The sequence below is a fragment of the Mustela nivalis genome (genome assembly GCF_964662115.1).
Source record: "Mustela nivalis genome assembly, chromosome: 8".
In the NCBI taxonomy this organism is placed as follows: domain Eukaryota; kingdom Metazoa; phylum Chordata; class Mammalia; order Carnivora; family Mustelidae; genus Mustela; species Mustela nivalis.
The window spans coordinates 126,352,118-126,369,288 of NC_139027.1; the positions used below are offsets into that span (position 1 = coordinate 126,352,118).

At 53.7% G+C, this 17,171-nt stretch overlaps 1 protein-coding gene across 2 annotated transcripts in view; it reads left to right on the forward strand.

Moving 5' to 3' along the window:
* The window catches only part of PLCG1 (phospholipase C gamma 1), a 36,925-nt gene that overhangs the window by 437 nt on the left and 19,317 nt on the right, over positions 1 to 17,171 (forward strand). For both annotated transcript variants that reach the window (XM_082744618.1, XM_082744619.1), the window contains exon 2: positions 119 to 463. In XM_082744618.1, the coding sequence (XP_082600744.1) occupies positions 247 to 463 (217 nt within the window). In that variant the 5' untranslated portion in view covers positions 119 to 246. The remainder of the gene's footprint in view (positions 1 to 118; positions 464 to 17,171) is intronic.

Sequence of the window (17,171 nt, forward strand, 5' to 3'; positions counted from 1 at the left end):
CGGGCGGGGGTCCTCTCCACGGGCGCGCGGGCGCCTTTGTTCCCTGCGCGCGGGCCGGGGCGGGGCCTGCAGAGCCGCCCCGCCCCCCGCTCAGGCCCCGCCCCGTCTCCGCCCGCAGGAGCCGCCGCCGGGCCCGCTCGCCGGCCGCCTCTGCCGCCGCCGCTTGCTCCCGCCGGCCCGGCCTGCGCCGCGGCGGCGCCGCTTGCCGCCACTCTCTCTTCCACCTCCACCCCCAGTGCAGAAGCCATGGCGGGCGCCGCGTCCCCCTGCGCCAATGGCTGCGGGCCCGGCGCGCCCTCGGACGCCGAGGTGCTGCACCTCTGCCGCAGCCTCGAGGTGGGCACCGTCATGACTTTGTTCTACTCCAAGAAGTCGCAGCGACCGGAGCGGAAGACCTTCCAGGTCAAGCTGGAAACGCGGCAGATCACGTGGAGCCGTGGCGCCGACAAGATCGAGGGGGCCAGTAAGTACACCCCCTTCCCCGGGCCCGCTGCGCGCGGGGGCCGCGGGAGTCCGCGCCGGGCTCCCGTGCGCCCCGGCCGCTGCTGGAGTGACTTGGGTAAACTTTCGGGCCCTCCCCCACAGCCTCCGGCCCCGCCCCCGCCTCTGCCCCGGTGGTCACCGGGGGCGGGGGGCATCCGGGTCCTCAGTCACCTGACAGGACACCCCCTCCCCCAGCCTGGGAAGGGGGGAGTGTTCCAGGCGCTTTGCCCAGAGGCCTAAAAATCCTAGCCGGTTGGAGACCGGCGGGGCGGGCATCAGGTCTCCCCTGCCCCGGGAGTGTGGTGTTGGAGGCCAGGGAAGCCCGGGCGGGTCAACCCACCCAGCCCCAGAAGCAGGGGCCGGCCCAGACGGTCACCGCCCGTGATCACCTTTTTTCCCATGGTGAAACTTTCTGGGCCCCCCGGGTTGGTTTCCATTTGTAAAGGAACCTTTGCGTTCCCTGAGTAGAACTTAGATGTTGGGGTAGGGTTGGTTTTGGATCAGAGTCAGGCCTACTCATCTGTCTCTTGGGGAGTGAGTGGAAGGTGGTCCTGTTTGGTTTGGAAAAGCCCAAGAAAATGCAATGCCCCCCCACCGCTGCTTTTGTCTTGAAGCTGAATTTTAGAGGTCTGCGTGGGTGGGCAGACACTCAGAGCCAGGACAGGGACTCTTGGTAAAGGGGCCAGGCTCCCTTTGCCCTTGGAAGCACATGCCCAAGAGCTTGGCCCAGAAGAGCCAGCTTCAGTGCCTTAGAGTCAGGTACTTTTTTCAAGAGTGTGCAGCCAGTTTGGGATCCCGGTCTAGGCCTTTATGTCCTGTGCTCCGTGTTCCATGGCTACAGGGAGCCGGGAGTAGCTACTTTTGGTTTCCTGCCTCTTTGCCTTCTCAGGCCTGAACTTGGCTGCTTTGGGACAGGTCTCAGTTGGGAGGAGGGAGTTGGGGGATTTTTAAAAACCCCAGATCTTTCAGTGTTATGCCACTTAGTGCATGCTTGTGCTGTGGCCGGATGGGCACCCATCTCTGCCCTCCATTCCTTCACACTAGGTGTGAGAGGTAGTGTGTCTGCAACCCTAAGTTGTGGGTTGCTTCCTGCAAGGACTCCCCTAGAGACAGGTGTTAGAGCCAGGGTTAGAATCAGGTCCTTGTGGAGGAGGGGCATCAGGAAGTGACACCCCCCCCCCCAAGGGAGGGTCCTACAGACCTCCTTGGGTATGGTGTGTAGATGGGTTGAGGAGATTGGGAGGAAGGAAAGTCTTGTGGTGAGGCAGCCATCCTCAACGACAAACTCCAGATCTGATACTGCTGCTGAACTTAGAAATGGCAGCTGCCTTCCTCGGTGCCTCCAACAGCCCTGTCAGCTTTGGAGAGAAAATTTTAGTGATTTGAGAGCCTGGATTCCAAAGCTGTGGGAGGACAGACACCACAGGGAACCAGCAAGTCCTGGGGACATCACCCAGGCATCTAGACTCCAGGCACATCCAGACTCCAGGCTCTCGGTTTTATGGTGCTCCCTGTGCTCTGCTCAGTTGGTGGCACTGGCCAGAGGTTCCCTGCTAGAGATTTCCTGGGTAACTAACAGGTTGCACTTCAAACCGTGCATGGGATCAGCAGGCAGTAAGGGCAACACTGTGATTGAAGGCAAGCCTGGATTTGAAGTCCATATATTAGTTGTGGGCCAGTTACGCATCTAGCCAGTTACTTATTTTTTTCTGAGCTTAGTTTCTTGATCTGTAAAGCAGGAGTAGTAATACATACACTATATATGGTTGCTCTGGAGACTAAATGAGAATTGTGGCAAAACCTCTAGCAAAGTGCCTGATACGTTGTAAGTGTTTAATAAACCTAAGCTGTTTTTAATAACAATAGAAATAATGGACTTTGACTGCCCTCCATCCTGGACTGTGAATGTCGAGAGAGAATGTGTGTGTGGCTCTCGGAGAGCCTGAGGGTATAGGAAGGGAGGAGGATGGGAACCAAGTTCACATTTCACTTAGGTCACTACCCAGAAGAAGGGAGGAAATGGTTTTGTTTTGCTTCAACCCATCTCCTCACCCACCCACCTATCATATATAGAACAGTACTTGACAGTGTAAAATGTATGGAGTAAATCTATGGAGATTTGCACATCTGACTCCTAGGTGTAGCTATCTTATTTGTAAGTTGGGGCCTGAACAGGAGGGAGGGGTGTGGAGAGGGAAGAGTCTAGTGCATGGTGTGTCCCGTCTTCAGGAGACGGTGACAGGAATGCAGAGGTCCCAGCCCCCAGCGGTAGGTCAGCTAGAGAAGTACAGATTCGGAGATCTCATCAGCTGGGAGTATAGGCAAAGAATGTCAGAGTCTTGGCCCTTTGATTTCAGAGGCCCAGATTGAAGGAGTCTGAATAAAAATGCTAGTAGATGCTTGGGTAGAGTTCACATCTTATTAATGGAGCCTCCGGCGGAAGCTGCCCAACTTCTGCCCATTTTTGGTCTACCTTGCTGATGAGTGCTGGTCCCTGCAGCCCCCTCTGCGGGCTCTGCGGAAGGTGGGGAGCCAGCTGTGTCCCCTGCCATCTGGCCTTTTCCTGCTGACTCTGCCAGGGTTCCATGTAGTGCTTGTAGCCTGGCCAAGGGGAGAGGCACTTCTGCTACCCCCAAAGTGTCTGGACCTGAAGGAGGGGTACTGTGGGTCAATGAAAATGCGTAGCACCCATGCAGCAGACCTCATTCGGACCTAACTCTGCGCCTTCTCACTTTGCCACTTGTGAAATGGGGCTGCCACGTGCTCATTTCTAGAGTTTGGCTCAAAAGAGGGGTGGGAAAGTACTTTGGTACTAGTTGTCATGGTGATGGGACAGGAACCAGGTTGATGTTTGGCTTTTTATGTAGCAGATATTGACCTAAATGAATACAGAGCAGTTACAGACTTCCTGCTGAGTGCTACAAAGACTTTTCATCATACTTTCTTGGGGGTGGGGCTGGGTCTGGAGTCCCACCCCATTTTACAGATGCAAAATGGAAAATACGGGGAGTGAGTTGTTCCATGGGGTGATAGTGCTACCATGTGACAGTCTCACCCGGACCCAGCTCTCCAGGCCCTGACTGGCCGGCCATCCCAAAAGGACTCTCAGCCCCGGGGTTGTGCTGCCAGTGGGCCTCCCCTAGGCCCCATACCCACTGGTCTCTGCTGCTCCTCTAAGGAGAAATTGTTGTGTGTAGCCCTGCATTACAGATCCTCAGCCCCTCTAGGTTCTGGCTCCACATTTGTCTTCTGATACCTTTCTGGGGTTCAGTCAAGGGTCATCGTGGGCATCGTGGCCTGGGTGGAGTCTCCACGGAGGGCTCTGAATGACAGTCATGCTCATCTGTGGGGACTTTTGGAGCCTGACACTTTCTTTCCACTTGGGTTCTTCCCCACTCTTCTAGATGCCAGGCCTTCTTAGGTGGTGAATGAAAACACGTCCTTGCCCTCAGGGAAACAGACAGTGATAATTCCTAGTTGTACCTTTGATGGGGTGGGGGAAGGAATGGTGGCGGAAGAGAGCAAACCGCTCAGACAAGGCAGTCAGGCTCATAGAGGAGGTGATATTGGGACCAGTTGTCTGGGGCTTGACCTCTGTGGCTGTCAGGCTGGTGAGGAGACAGTCCGTGAGGCTTGCTCTGCCGACTGGGCCCAAGGTGTCTGAGGTAGGCAGGCGGGGTGTCATGCGGGTTTTCTTTGTATTGGTTGATTACTCCCAGTGGGAAAGGAGTGAGAACACGTGTCCGGATCTCCAGAGCTAGCCATCCCTGCCTATGTGTTTCCTGTCTGACTATAGTTTTTCCAGGGGAAGTCAGACCTCTTAGTGTTTCCTCAACACCCGACACTTGCCCTGATGTGTAGGTTTCCAAACCAGCTCTGCCAGGCGCCCCTGTCCAGCTGGGGCTCTGTTTCCTGTGAACCTAGGAAAGGGGCCTGTTCCACAGATGACTGGGGAAGCAGAGCCCTCCCCACATTCCCCTCCCTCCATACATACCTACGGCTGAGGAGAGTCCTAGGAGAAGGAGGGGGGTACTGTTGGAGGAGGGGTGTGTTCTTGTGCACCTTGTGGACTGCGTTGTTCGGGGAAGCATGCCTCCTTGTTTGGGGGGGGGTGTCTTTGAGAACAGTGTAGTAACAGGTGACAAAGATTCTAGGCAGAGCCAGGGATAAGGAATGGCCGTGAGCAGCGTTTGGTAATTGACCACAGTAACTGGAGATTTATGGCTTTAGACTTAGTCCTATTTGGGTTCAAGATACTGTGTGTGTGTGTGTGTGTATACATGTGTCTGTGTGTACACACACACAGATGCATGGTCTTGAGTCAGTGGCCAGAGATCTTGGCCACTAACCTTGTTTTGTGTAGCCTTGTGGAATGAGGGGCACTTATTCAATAAATAGTGTTTGAACACCTCCTGTTTGCCCAGTGCTAGGCACAAGGGTGACTCAGATATGGACTGGGCCACTGAGGAACTCCCACATTCTTGGAAGAGACAGAATCGGGAGCGTGTGATTATAACCATGTGTGCTGTGTACCATAATCGAGATCTATCCCACGGTCTCTGTGAGTGCAGAGTAGTAAGCTCTGCTTGGTGAGCTGGGCTTGACGGGAGAGAGCCAGGGTGGGCTTTGGGGCAGGGGGGTGACCTGTGAGCAGTGCTTGACTGAAGAAGTTACCTGTGCCCAGGTTGAGCACGGGAGATCCCTGTGCAGGGCTCAGTTGTGTATTTAGTGTGGTAGAGATAAGGCTGGGGCTGGTTGGGAGCAGTTTAGGGAGGGCCTCAGGGTGCCATGCTCTTGGGTTTTGCTCGTGGCTGAAGTGGGGCTGTCTTGCATTTTATCTCAGAGAGGTTGAGGGAAACCAGTAAAGCTACTGCAGTTTGCAGGAGAGAGCCGATGAGCAGGGGCAAGACTTCCTCTAGAGGCCGGTGGGACGCAGCAGCTGTGGAGGGTCGGGGCTGGGTCTGGAGGGGTGAGCCGGTGGAGCACAGCAGGTTAGCATTTGGGTTGGGAACTCAGATGGCCTCCGTTGTGCCACTTACTTGCTCTGTGACCTTGAGTGTGTGCCTTTCTCTCTGGGCTCTTTGTTTACAGAAGGGGGATGTAGTAACAAACTGCATTTGTCTCACAAGGGTTTTGTGAAGGTTTGAGGAAGATCTTCATAGAGTGGTTCACTGGGACTGGGGTGAGGCGGGTTCTCTGACGAGGAGGAGGAGGAGTAAGAACCCCGGGAGGACCCAGTAGCAGAAGGGAGCCCATGGACCTGTCATATTGAGGGGCTGGAGTGTGGCCACCAAGCCCTTTGACTGGGAGACGAGGAGGCCTACCCATTCTCTTGCTCCAGGCTCTCAGCAGCCCTGCTGTTGTAGGGGCTCTTTCCTGCTGCCGACTTTTACAAGGTGACAGAGCAGCTGGCTGAAAGCAGCTACTGTGGTATTATACTGGCCTATTTCTGTGAGTCTTGCCCCAGTGAATGCTGTCTGAGCACATTGACTGGAGACCCCTCTCTCATAGGAAGTGCTTTCATGCTACCTCCTCAGTGTGATAGGTCCCGTCTCTGCGTCTTCTGTCACCATTCCTGTCAGTCTTCATTAACTCATGGCATCTCTTCCCATTCTGTACCCTTTCCTCTGATACGGCTTCAAAGAGGTCAGAGATGGATAAGTGGGGGGGGGGGGGGGAGTGAGGCCTAATATCACACAGGCCTGATACTAGGGGATAGGAGAATTTTCCCCCCTCTCTATTCCCGTAGAGCTGGAGAAGTCGGGGGGCTTTGAGGAGAGTTATGGGGGAAATGGAGGTCGGGGTCGGAGGAGGGGACTGTGCTGGTGCTCCGTGCAGAGCGCTTTGTTCAGAGAGGCACGGGGCCTGTGCTTCCCTGAGGGAGCTCTCTGAGAGCAACACGGTAACAGATGACCAGACTAGGCAGAGCCAAGGTAACGATGAGTGGCTTCGAGCGGCCGTTGATAATTGGGCTCTGTATGACTGAAAATTTGTGGTTAGAATCAGATTTGGGTTTGAGTCTCAGCTCTTCCCATGACTGGACAAGTAACCTTAACTTACCTGAAACTGATTTTCAGTTACAAGAGGAATTTCTTCCTCACAGAGCTGTATATTAAAATGGTCAAGTGAGGTTGTATATCAGAGTAAGAGATTTTATGTGAAAGTGCTCTGCACAGCATTTGTTACTTGTGGGCACTTAATAAGTATTCGTTTCCTTTGCTTTCACCTTAGCGAACTACAGAGCTCCAGCTCTTTCCCCCACCAAGTGTGGCCACTGGTGGCTGCTCTGACAGTCTGGGCTAGAAGTCTGTTTCCTGCTTCGCTTCTTTGTTCCCTCCCTGAGTCTGTACACAGAGGACTGGGGCATGAGGAAAATTGGTATTTGTCCTAGTGCAGTAGAGTTCATGGAGCATATTCTCATCCGTGGTATTGTTTGAGTGCCACCACAGCTCCGTGAACTGAAGGAAGGCAAGAATGGTTAGCCCTCTCTTAGAGATGAGAAACCAAGGCCCCAGGGGTCAGGTCACACACAAGTTCATGGCAATGCCAGGATCAGAGCCTCGGATCTCTGATTCCCACTACAACATTCAGTTATTTTTCTACTCTTGAGAAAATGACAAGAAGATAGATTGTTCTGTAGGACCAGTGTGGTTTGTTTTTGTTTTTGTTTTTGTTTATATGGACAGAGTGATCTGATCTCCACTCTGCCCTCTGGCCAGATGTGCTCTTTGACCAGCCCAGGCTTCTGTCCGTGGACAAATTGGACCTAGACCCTCCATCTAGATTATCTGCTGCCTTCATCTTCCTGTAGCAACCCCATCAAGATGCTTTCCCACACTTTTGCTGGGGGTGGAGGTAGCAGGTGATCTGAGATAGGGGGACAGAAGAGCCCTGCTCTGACCTGTTGTGATGGGTTCATGATGACAACAGCACCTGAGCCTCTGCAGGGAGGTGGGAACCTGCTCTGTCCTCTCCAGGACCCCAGATGACAAGCTCAGGTGCACTCATTCATCCAGTGTGTCCCTGCATTTGCCCGTGTGGACTGTGGGCGTGCTGCTGTGTGTTACGTCTGCTAAGCTGGATGTGAGAACTGCAAGCTCTGGCTTGTTCCATGGTAGTAGGTCTCTGCCCTGGTGTGCTTTATCACTATAGCTACTTTTTTTCTCCTTAAAACAACAAGGAAAAGCCCCCAAACCCCAACCTTCTTGGACCTTTTGTGGCATACTGAACAAGCAGGACCCCACTGTGCTACCCTGGCTTTGGACTCCAGCATTTGCTGACATGCCAAGCACCTGTCTGGTAAAAATGTAAAGGCTAAGATAGGTGTAGCCAGAAAGGACACCAGCAACCGGACAGAAAAAATAATTACAGGGCCTGCAGTGTGCTGTGGAGGAAACAAACCGGAGGCTGTTCCGGCAGTCGGGAGAGGTGAGGGTGCTCTGACAATGAACGATCCAGATCTCTCAGTTGCAGACAACAACTGAGGCTCATTTTTCACTTCTGCTACACGTGTGTGACCATGACAAGCCACTCCACTTGTTTCTGCAGAATGGCCTCAGTGGCTCTGGGTCACCCTCCTGGTGCAGGGCCCGAACGCTGGGCATACTAGGCTGGAGAGGGCTTTGGACGACAGAGGCTGGGGGGCAGGATTCATTTCTGTGGCTTGGCGTGGGCAGTGGTGTGGCTGGCTCTGCTGTGGTGGCACATGGGCTGCTGCCTGCGTGGCTGGGCTCTGCAACAGGTACCCTTGTATTCATACTTGAAGTATCCTGTCAGGGCCGCTGCTTCATTGTCCTCTCCTGCTGTGCCCCTCCTTGAGCTGCCCCTGAGCCTCGTTTGTTGCTGCGGCGGCTTTCCTGCTGTCACCCCCGAAGTAAAGCCTCATTGTCTCCTCATAGCTGCTCCCAGAGCTCTTTGGCTGGATATGCTGGTGCCTCCACAGGGAGCCCTCGGGGAGAGGAGGAGGAGCAGTAGAGAAGTGTGGGAGAGGGGTCTTCTGTGAATTCTTGGTTTGGGGGAAGAGGCACTGGGGACAGAGAATTTTTTGCTTTCAGGGAGTCGGTGGTCCCAGGAGATGGGGCTTGAGAGGCTCTGCTTGCTGTCCTCACTCCACTCTCAACATTCTCCCTCCTCTCCTTGTAACACTGGTTCCTTTTGAGGTGGCGCTTGGCTAGCCTTGGAGAGGCTACGGTGGCTGTGTGCCCAGGCACAAGTACTAGCTCTCTCCCCCACTCATCACCTCCTAGGAACCGGGCCCATCCTGGGGGAAGCAGGGAGGGCTCCTTTTTATAGCCACATGTAGGCTTTGTGTATAGGCTCTGCTGCTTCCTTCCGGGCCCTTCCCGGTGTTGGCGGGTAGCCCTGGCTTCAGCAGGACTCAGGATGCAGAATAAATGGGCGGGACTTTCTCCTGCAGAAGACTGGCATCTCCTTTTCTGTGCCCATGCCTGGCACAGAGGAGGCTGGGGTAGCAAGCAAGAAAAGAAGGTGGCTCGATCTTCGATCCTGGGAAGCTTGCAATCTAGAACATGCAGAAAAGCATGAAAGCCCAGAGCCAGCAGGAGACAGTTGTGCCTGAAGTACTGTAGGCTGAACCCAAGGGTCCAGACACAATCAGCTTTCTCTCTGTTGCAGCCCATCCTGCCCTTGTGGAGTTCCTCCCTCTGCTGGCTGGCAAGCCAGCATTGGTTAGAGAATCTTTACAAAGGCTGTGAGGTGCCTGGGAGCAAGGCGTGGGCACAGTGAGGAGTGGGTGGTCTGACGGAAGCTCCAAGCCCTGGCAGTGAACACTGACTAGACTGGTGAGGGGCTGGGCCACAGCAAGTCTGACCACTTGTTTGTGTGAGATCTAATTCTAACTCAGTAAGGGTGGGCCGTTCACTTTGGGGTTGGCTTCCTGTTTTCTTGGACACCTGGGGATATAGCTTAGCTGAAATGTCCTGAGGGAAGTAGTTGTTTAAGGGGTGCCCCCAGGTCACAGTGTCCTTGGCTTGGCCTTGTCCGTGGGGGGAGTAGGGCACTGACCACACTGGACCTCTGGCTGTGAAGCTGTGGGTGTGTGGTGGGTGAATTCTAACCCTGCGGGACTGAATGACATCAGTCTCAGGCCCCAAGAGTACGGGCTGAATTCATAGAGTGACTAACCCTGGGAAGGAGAGGAGTGGGCCACAGGTCCCAAAGGCCTTCAGCCTACTTGGGGGCAGAAGGTCAGCTGGGAGGTGGGCAGTGACAGGGTGCAGGGGCTCTGCACACCCCTCTCCCCACCACCCCATTCCTCCTGATGGCCTCCCCTACCCTAGCCACTCTACCTGAAGTAGGAATGGAGTATAATGTGCCTGTGGCCTTTCTTGGGAACTCTTAGTATACCCACCGAGGAGGTTAAAAAGGGTAGCATATTTCACTTTGTCAAGGATTTTACCCAGGGCCTCTTGAGGCTAGCAGTGAAATACAGAGAACATCCCTTCTAGTGACAATGGAATGCCTGGTGCCTGGACCATTTCCACAAGCATGTTCTGGTCCCTGGCCTGAGAACTGACCCACACTGGAAGGGTAAAGCTCTACAGGCTGGAGTGGGAGGCAGCAAGAAGCCTTTTAGGAGAGGTGAGGCCAGAAGTTGTCTTAAATTAAGAGTATAGAACTAGGAAATGAAAATCAGGAGTGGGAAGTCCCAAGGTAGGCATTCCTGTTGACAGGGGACGCACCCTCCAAGAATCCTAGATGGGCTTCCTGGGGAGTCAGCGAGTTCCCGGTGACCTTGGAGTAGGGTCAGGGGCTAGATCTTGCATCAGGGCTTTGCCTCCCTAGGAAGCAAAATGAGGACAAGGAAAGTGTCTTGGCATGGGCTGGTGTGACCCAGAGGGAGTATGGCCAGATGCTGAGGAGTGGCTGAGCTCTGCAGTTCCAGAACGTGAGAGGCCTAGTGTGGTGCACAGAAGAGGATGTGTGGGCCAACAGATCTTGCCTTCATGACTTCTTAATTGCTTAGCATGTCTCCAACCTCCTGGTCAGGGTTGACTCTGCTGGTGGTTTAAGGGCTGGCCCTACACCTTCCCACCCCATGCCTCCAAGAATGAGCAGGATGTGTGGTGGTGATAACGTGGAAACCGAAGAGGTGGGGAGCCAGGTCAGGCATGGGGCTCCATAAGGAGCTCTGTATAGGAGGCCTCTGCTGTCTCTCCACCTGTCTTCCCACTTCAGCCCATCCCTTAGATCTCTAGCCAGAGGTTCCTACTATTTCCTTGGAGGGGGGCAGATTTTCCTGTTTTCTAATGCATTCCATTTCCTGCTAGTCCTGGGGCCTTAAAACTGACAGGTATGGTCCATGGCCTCAAGGAGCTCGTATTCCATTGAGAAGATTGTCAGTCAGATAGCTTTAAAATGCTCATAGGGTTCCCACTCATCTAAGTGCTCAGTAAATATGGTTGTGACAAATAAAGCCAGTATTAGGGCTTGTCCAAGGATTAGATGAGGGATGGTGAGAGAAAGGTGTTAAGGATGGTTTTAAAGTTTCTAGTTTCTGTACCTGTTGGGAGGTGATGCTGTTAGCTGACCTAAGAGGTGTGGCAAGAGACCTGGGTTTTGGTGAAAGACGTGTTGAAGAGTGTGTTTGAGGTAATGTGTTTGGTTTGAGGGGTTGACTTTGAGGTGTTTTTGGGGTGAGCAGGTGAAGGTGGCAAGTAGGCAATTGGACCGAAGGACCTGAAGCTTAGAGGTGGGGACTGCGTTGTCTGTAAGGAGGCCATGGAATCTGTGGGCATCCATGACTGACTGAGAGGAGGTAGAGCATTAGGGGAAGAGAGGACCTTGGCCTCGGCCTGGACAAAGGCCAGTGTGTAATGTGGATAGGCCTGAAGCCCAAGAAGGAGGAAACCAGAAGTCATGAGGGAGAAGCCAAGGGCAGAGCTTCGAGCAGGAGGGAGGGCATGGTGAACCATGTTTATTGCTCTGAAGGTTGGGAAAGAGGAGGATGGAAAAGTGACTTACACTCCGTGTTCTTGTTCTCCAGGGAGCCTGAATATACTGGGGGGATGGGTGGGGGCGGGGCAGACACAAGACATCTAGAAAAAACTTGGACAGCATCAGCCTTCAGTGGAGGCGGAGTGCAGAGGACCTATGCCCTGGGGGCTGACCCATGAACTACCTGGGGAGTTATTGGGCCTGGGCAGCAAAGCTGGGGCAAGCCCTTGTCCATACTGCACTATTGTGGGAAAGGCCCGTTGTGGGCCCAGCGTCCTTACCCCTCTACCGTGAAACTGAATGCCTCCCCCGCCAGCAATAAAACTGCTCCATTGGTGCCTTGGCTTCCACGATCCCCTGTGCCTGACATGACCCTCCAGACCTGCCTTCTGCAGAGCAATCTGAGAAATCCCAAAGAGCGCTTCTCACTTTCTCTGTGCTCCCAGCACCGCAGACATCTCCCTTTTGTTCCATCTTTGCACGACCTCATGGTTATCTACTTCCCCATCTGTTTCCTCCACCAGCCCGGGGCTTTTCTGAAGGGCAGGAACTCAAGGGCCTTATTGATCTCTGTTTACCCAGGACTCAACCCAGGGCCCGACACTGAGGAGATAGGTGTCCCATACGTGTTTGATTAGATGATGGAATGAATGAACTAGCGTCAAGGGGCAACCGCTCAGTTCTCTCCCAGCTTTGAGTTCTCTGGGTGGGGCCTCTTTCCCTTCCTTCCTTTGGGGCCTGAGCGTGCTGATCCCACCTCTGAAATGGGTGGGGTTGGTCTAGTGTCCTAGGCAGGAGGACTGCCTGCCTGGGTGGTGGGAAGGCTCTGGGGCCAGGCAGAGGGTCCCAGTTCTGCCATGAACCACTGTGTGATCCTGACAAAACCCTCTGGAGCCTCCATTTTCTCATTGCTCCAAAGAGGAGAGTCATCTAGAATCTAGATGATTCATGTGCTGGCAACAATCCTTTACAGCTGTAACCTGAAGCGGTTAGTACATACGGGTTCAAGGTCCTGTGTAGGAGGACCCTGCAGACCTCCATGCAGCTGTCTGAATGGCCTTTTCCTGTTTATCAAGGTGGGAGAGGGCCAGATGCCCAGTCAGGCCTGGCTGCTCTTCTCGGTCAGGTGTTTAGGGAGCAGTGACTGATGAAACCCCAGCCAGAAGCAGATGCTGAGCTCTGCCCTGGTACACCCTGGACTCCCAGGATTCAGCCAGGACCCTGGGAAGGAGCTGTGGCCTCTCTCCCCTGCTGCTACATTGGCATGGGAAGGAGAAAAGCCCCATTCTCACCTTTTCTGTGTCGCATGGCCCTCGGACCCCAGGTCTCCCAGGCTCCAAGCTTGTCTGTAAAATGGAGGTAGACAGCTCCGACCCCTCTGCTTTTGATTTCCTCTCTGGTGAGATCTGGGAGCTGCTTCTGGCGGCTTCTGTTGGAAGATAGGAGGGGGGAGTTCATAGTCTCAGAATAGAGAGGGGAATGGAAGGCGGGGGAGGAGGGGTCTCTCACTCCTTCCAGAGGTCTCGCGCAGCACGGAAACCGCTAGCCGGTCCAGTGCCCCTCATTCCAGCTGCGTTAGGTTCTCTTCCCGCCTGTGCCCAGGTTCTGTCCTTTCTTCCCCTTGGGTCACCTCCATCTTTCCCTTCAGAGGTCTGACGACTCTTTAAAAGCTGTATCTTTCAGTTGGTACAGCTACTCTGGGGTTGCAGAGCCCCTTGGTCTTTGGCTCCCTCTGAAGGGGACTCTGGGGTGCAGTGCCTACCCTACCCTTGGGGCATCGTGCAGGAACCTGTGTGTAAGGGTGGCAGGGGAGAGGGCCAGGAATTGGCCACAGAGCGTTTCCCTTGTGGCTTCCTTTCTCCGTGTCGGCATCCTTTGAGGGAGAAGGCTCAGCTCCATTCGTGCTCCCTTGCCCTGGGTGTGTAGTCCTTGGAGGGTGATGAAAGGTGGCTGACTTGAGGGGTGGGCGCAGCCGGGAATGGCCCATTTGTTTATTCCCCGCTGGGTTTGGAGCGGGTTATAATGAGAGCATTTAGGGGGAAGTTTGTGGGGGTTTTTTGGTTTTTGTTTTTAGTAAGATTTTATTTTTAAGTAATCCCTATACCCAACATGGGGCTCAAACTCATAACTCCCAAATCAGGAGTCACATGATCTACCAAAGGAGCCATGTGCCCCATTTGGGATAAGATTTGCACACCTTTCTTGCTCCCTGGGCCTCGCTTTCTGAATCTCCTGGTGGCCTTGACTTAGAGCCAAGCAGGGCAGGGTGCTCAGGGAGCCCTGCCTTTTCTACTCCTCAGACTTCCATGAACTTCCCATGGTTCCTACCAGTTGCAGGAACCTTTGTGCAGGGACTTCCCAATGTTCCCAGATTGCCCTGACCCCCAGAGAGGCCATGCCCTCACCCCTATGCCGCAGCGGTAACTGGTCCTTCTTTTTTCTGTCCCCTTAGTAAACCTCATCAACTTCTGTATTTGCATATTTGTTGTAGCTCCTCAGCCTTTGTCGACTGCAGCACCTCTTCCAGGAAGCCATCCCTGATACCATCTTTGAGCATCTGTGGCCTTTGCTATCTTTGTTAGATAATGAACTCTAGAATCCTTAACTTGTGTGTTCATTCCTGCTCTCTAGCACTCTGTATACATTTTGAGGCCTTCCTAGGACCTGAATTTGGGGAACGGATAGAAGAATTGAACATAGCTTCTGCCTTCAGGAGCTAGCTCACAGGCCAGTGATCTAGATCCCTGGAAGCACTAGAATGTGACAACAGTGTGGAACACTGGCTACGCCACCAGCCTGGCCCGTGCAGAGGCTTGGAAGGAGGGGCATGGGCTGAGAGCTGATATCCTGAGGTCCTTGCAGCTCATAGCCTGGATTGGACTTGGCCTTCTGGAGAGGGCTGGGCTTTCCCCACCTTCCCCCAGTGCCCATACAGGGCTGGACAGCCAGTCCTGGAGGGGATCTGGGGGTTCACATCCCATGAGTTCAGGGTAATGAAAACCCCCAGAGGGGAAAGACCTGTGCAGGCCAGGTAACATTCACTTACCTCTTTCAAGCTCTCCAGATTAAAAAACAAGACTCTTCATGTTTACCATGAGTTGAAATTTTTTTAAGTTGCAAAATGTAGGTGCATGTATTTCTCTTTGGGTAACTTCTACAGTTTACATCAGTTAGTTTATGTACTTTGTAAAAGGAAGAATGCTCTTCTTTTTTTTTTTTTTAAGATTTTATTTATTCATTCGACAGATCACAAGTAGGCAGAGAGGCAGAGGGGGAAGCAGGCTTCCTGCTGAGCAGAGAGCCCAATGTAGGGCTCCATCCCAGGACTCTGAGATCATGACCTGAGCTGAAGGCAGAGGCCCAACCCACTAAGCCACCCAGGCGCCCCAGGAAGAATGATCTTCTTAAGAAAAATAGTTCAGGGGCACCTGGGTGGCTCAGTGGGCTAAAGCCTCTGCCTTTGGCTCAGGTCATGGTCTCAGGGTCCTGGGATTGCATCGAGCTCTCTGCTCAGTGAGGAGCCTGCTTCCCCCTCTCTCTTTGCCTGCCTCTCTGCCTACTTGTGATCTCTCTGTCAAATAAATAAATAAAATCGTCTTTAAAAATTTTTAAAAAAAGAAAAGAAAAATAGTTCAGTGAAAGCATGTTTCAGGCCCAGAAATTTGTGATATATGCCTTCTGGTTTTTTGTTGTGCTGGTGGCGGTGTTCTTGGCTCTGTGTTCATCATTTGCGGGGAGGTTAATTTTCAGTATGCCCTCCTGTCTCTTTCTGATGAGATCGCTTCAGTGTCTCTTGACATCTCACAGTCACTCAGTGAAGAAGGGCCAGGAGTGGTGATCCTCTTTTGCGGATAAGGGAGATGAGGCTCAGAGGTGGGGCTGTGCCTCCCACCTGCCTTGCCGGTGCTTGGTGCTCCTGGTTCCTCTCTGTACACCCCCCTTGTCTGATGGGTAGTTAATTGGCCAGTAGGTTTGCAGGACCTCTGCCTGTGTAGGGCTATTTGGAAGGTGACCTCACTGGCAGCACGGGATGCTAGAACACTTGTTCCTGACTCAGAAGCTTGGGTCTAATTTAGAATCTTAGATTGGATGGTGGGCTCCCTTCTGTCCCTTCCAGGGCCTGCCATGGTCAGAGTGAAGTCTGCTCTGGGACAGGATTGGCTAGCTCTCAGGAGCTGGACTCATCAAGATACCCTGGAAAAGGCTTGGTGCCCTGCCCCCGCTCTCTGCATTTCTCTTCCCTGGGGACTCTGCCTGGTGTCCAGGAATGCTGCCTCTCTGCACCTCCCTGCCACGGCTGTCTTGATGCACTGGGCAGGGGGATGACTGGTGGGGCACTTGTGGCTCAGCTTGATGTCTGGGAGCGGGTGGGGGGCAGGATTCTAAGACCAGAAGCAGCCCTACCCTCAGAAGGACCTTGCACAGACAAGTCCTCTAGGGTCATTGTCTTCAGTCCCTTCCCAGACTGTAGGCTGGCTGCCTGCCATGGAGCTTGTCCCCTTCATGGCACCCTCTCCTCACCCAGGGGAGTAGGTGTTGTCCCTGGCTTGGGGACCTACTTTCCTGTAAAGGCAAGTTCTGACCTGGCCCTGAGAGCAGCAACACTACTTTTTGCTGCTGTCTAGATGCCGGCCTCCCAAAGTGCTTGGGATGAGTTGTGTGACTCAGATAAGGAAACTGAGGCTCTTAAAGGGGAAGCAGCCACCACCGCTCTTCCACCCTGAAGGCAGTTGCTTTCCAGGCCTGACGGACCCAGGCTCTGTGCTTTGAGTAAGTGCTGATCTCTAGTCTCATGGTCTCTGGCAAGGAATCTGTCCCTGGACCAAGACAGGAGACAAGGGAGGATTTCCTTGCCTGGTCCTGCAGGCTCTGGTTTTGCCGATTCGGTCTTGTGGCATTCTGCCTCAGTGCTTAGGGCCAGCCCCTGCCACCAGGCAACACGCATGTTTTCTTCTGCATAAAAGTCAAAACAGAAACCAGTCCAGGGTTGGGGGTGGTCAAGGCAGGCCAGGCTTGACTCTTGCATGTGAATGTTTTTATGTAGTTGGCTGTTCACATGTGAACAGTTAATGGCTGTCCCACCCCTAATGAAAAGCTTTGCTTTATCCCTCACCTGCCAGCAAGGCCCATCTATATGCTTGCAAACAGGATTTGAGAATTGATCTTGGTGACTTCAGTCTGTTGGGTCTCCCGTTCTGATATGCATCCTCTGTGAGGTGGTGGGGTGCACGTGCCGCCAACACGTGGTGAGTGTGCAGGTTGGGTGCTGTAGACTCAGGAAGCCACCTCTGGCTTAGAGCACAGCTGCAGGCACTGATCTGAACTCTGGCCTCAGGAGCCCCAAGCCTTCATGGTGCCCCATCCCTGCAAGACCCCTTTTTGAGCCAGAGAAATGGCTGCTTGGATTCTTTCCTGTGGGCTGAGGCAGCTACAGCCTAACTTTACCTCTCCTAGGTTTGGGCCCAACCCCAGCAAAGCCCTGGCAGTTGGCTGCATTTCTCTCCCCTGCTGCTGGCTTCTCTGGGCCTTGAGCTGATGCACTAGACACACAGGCCGGGGGTCAGTCTCCTTCAGTTATCAGTGGGATCATTGGTTCCTGACAAGGACCTTACTGTACTAATGGGGAAACAGAGGCCAAAAGAGTAAGGGCCTGCCTAGGGCTGCACAGCTGGGATTTAAGACCTGTGTGGTTCTCCTCTGCTAGGCATGGGCAGCCTTTAGGAAGGGGGATG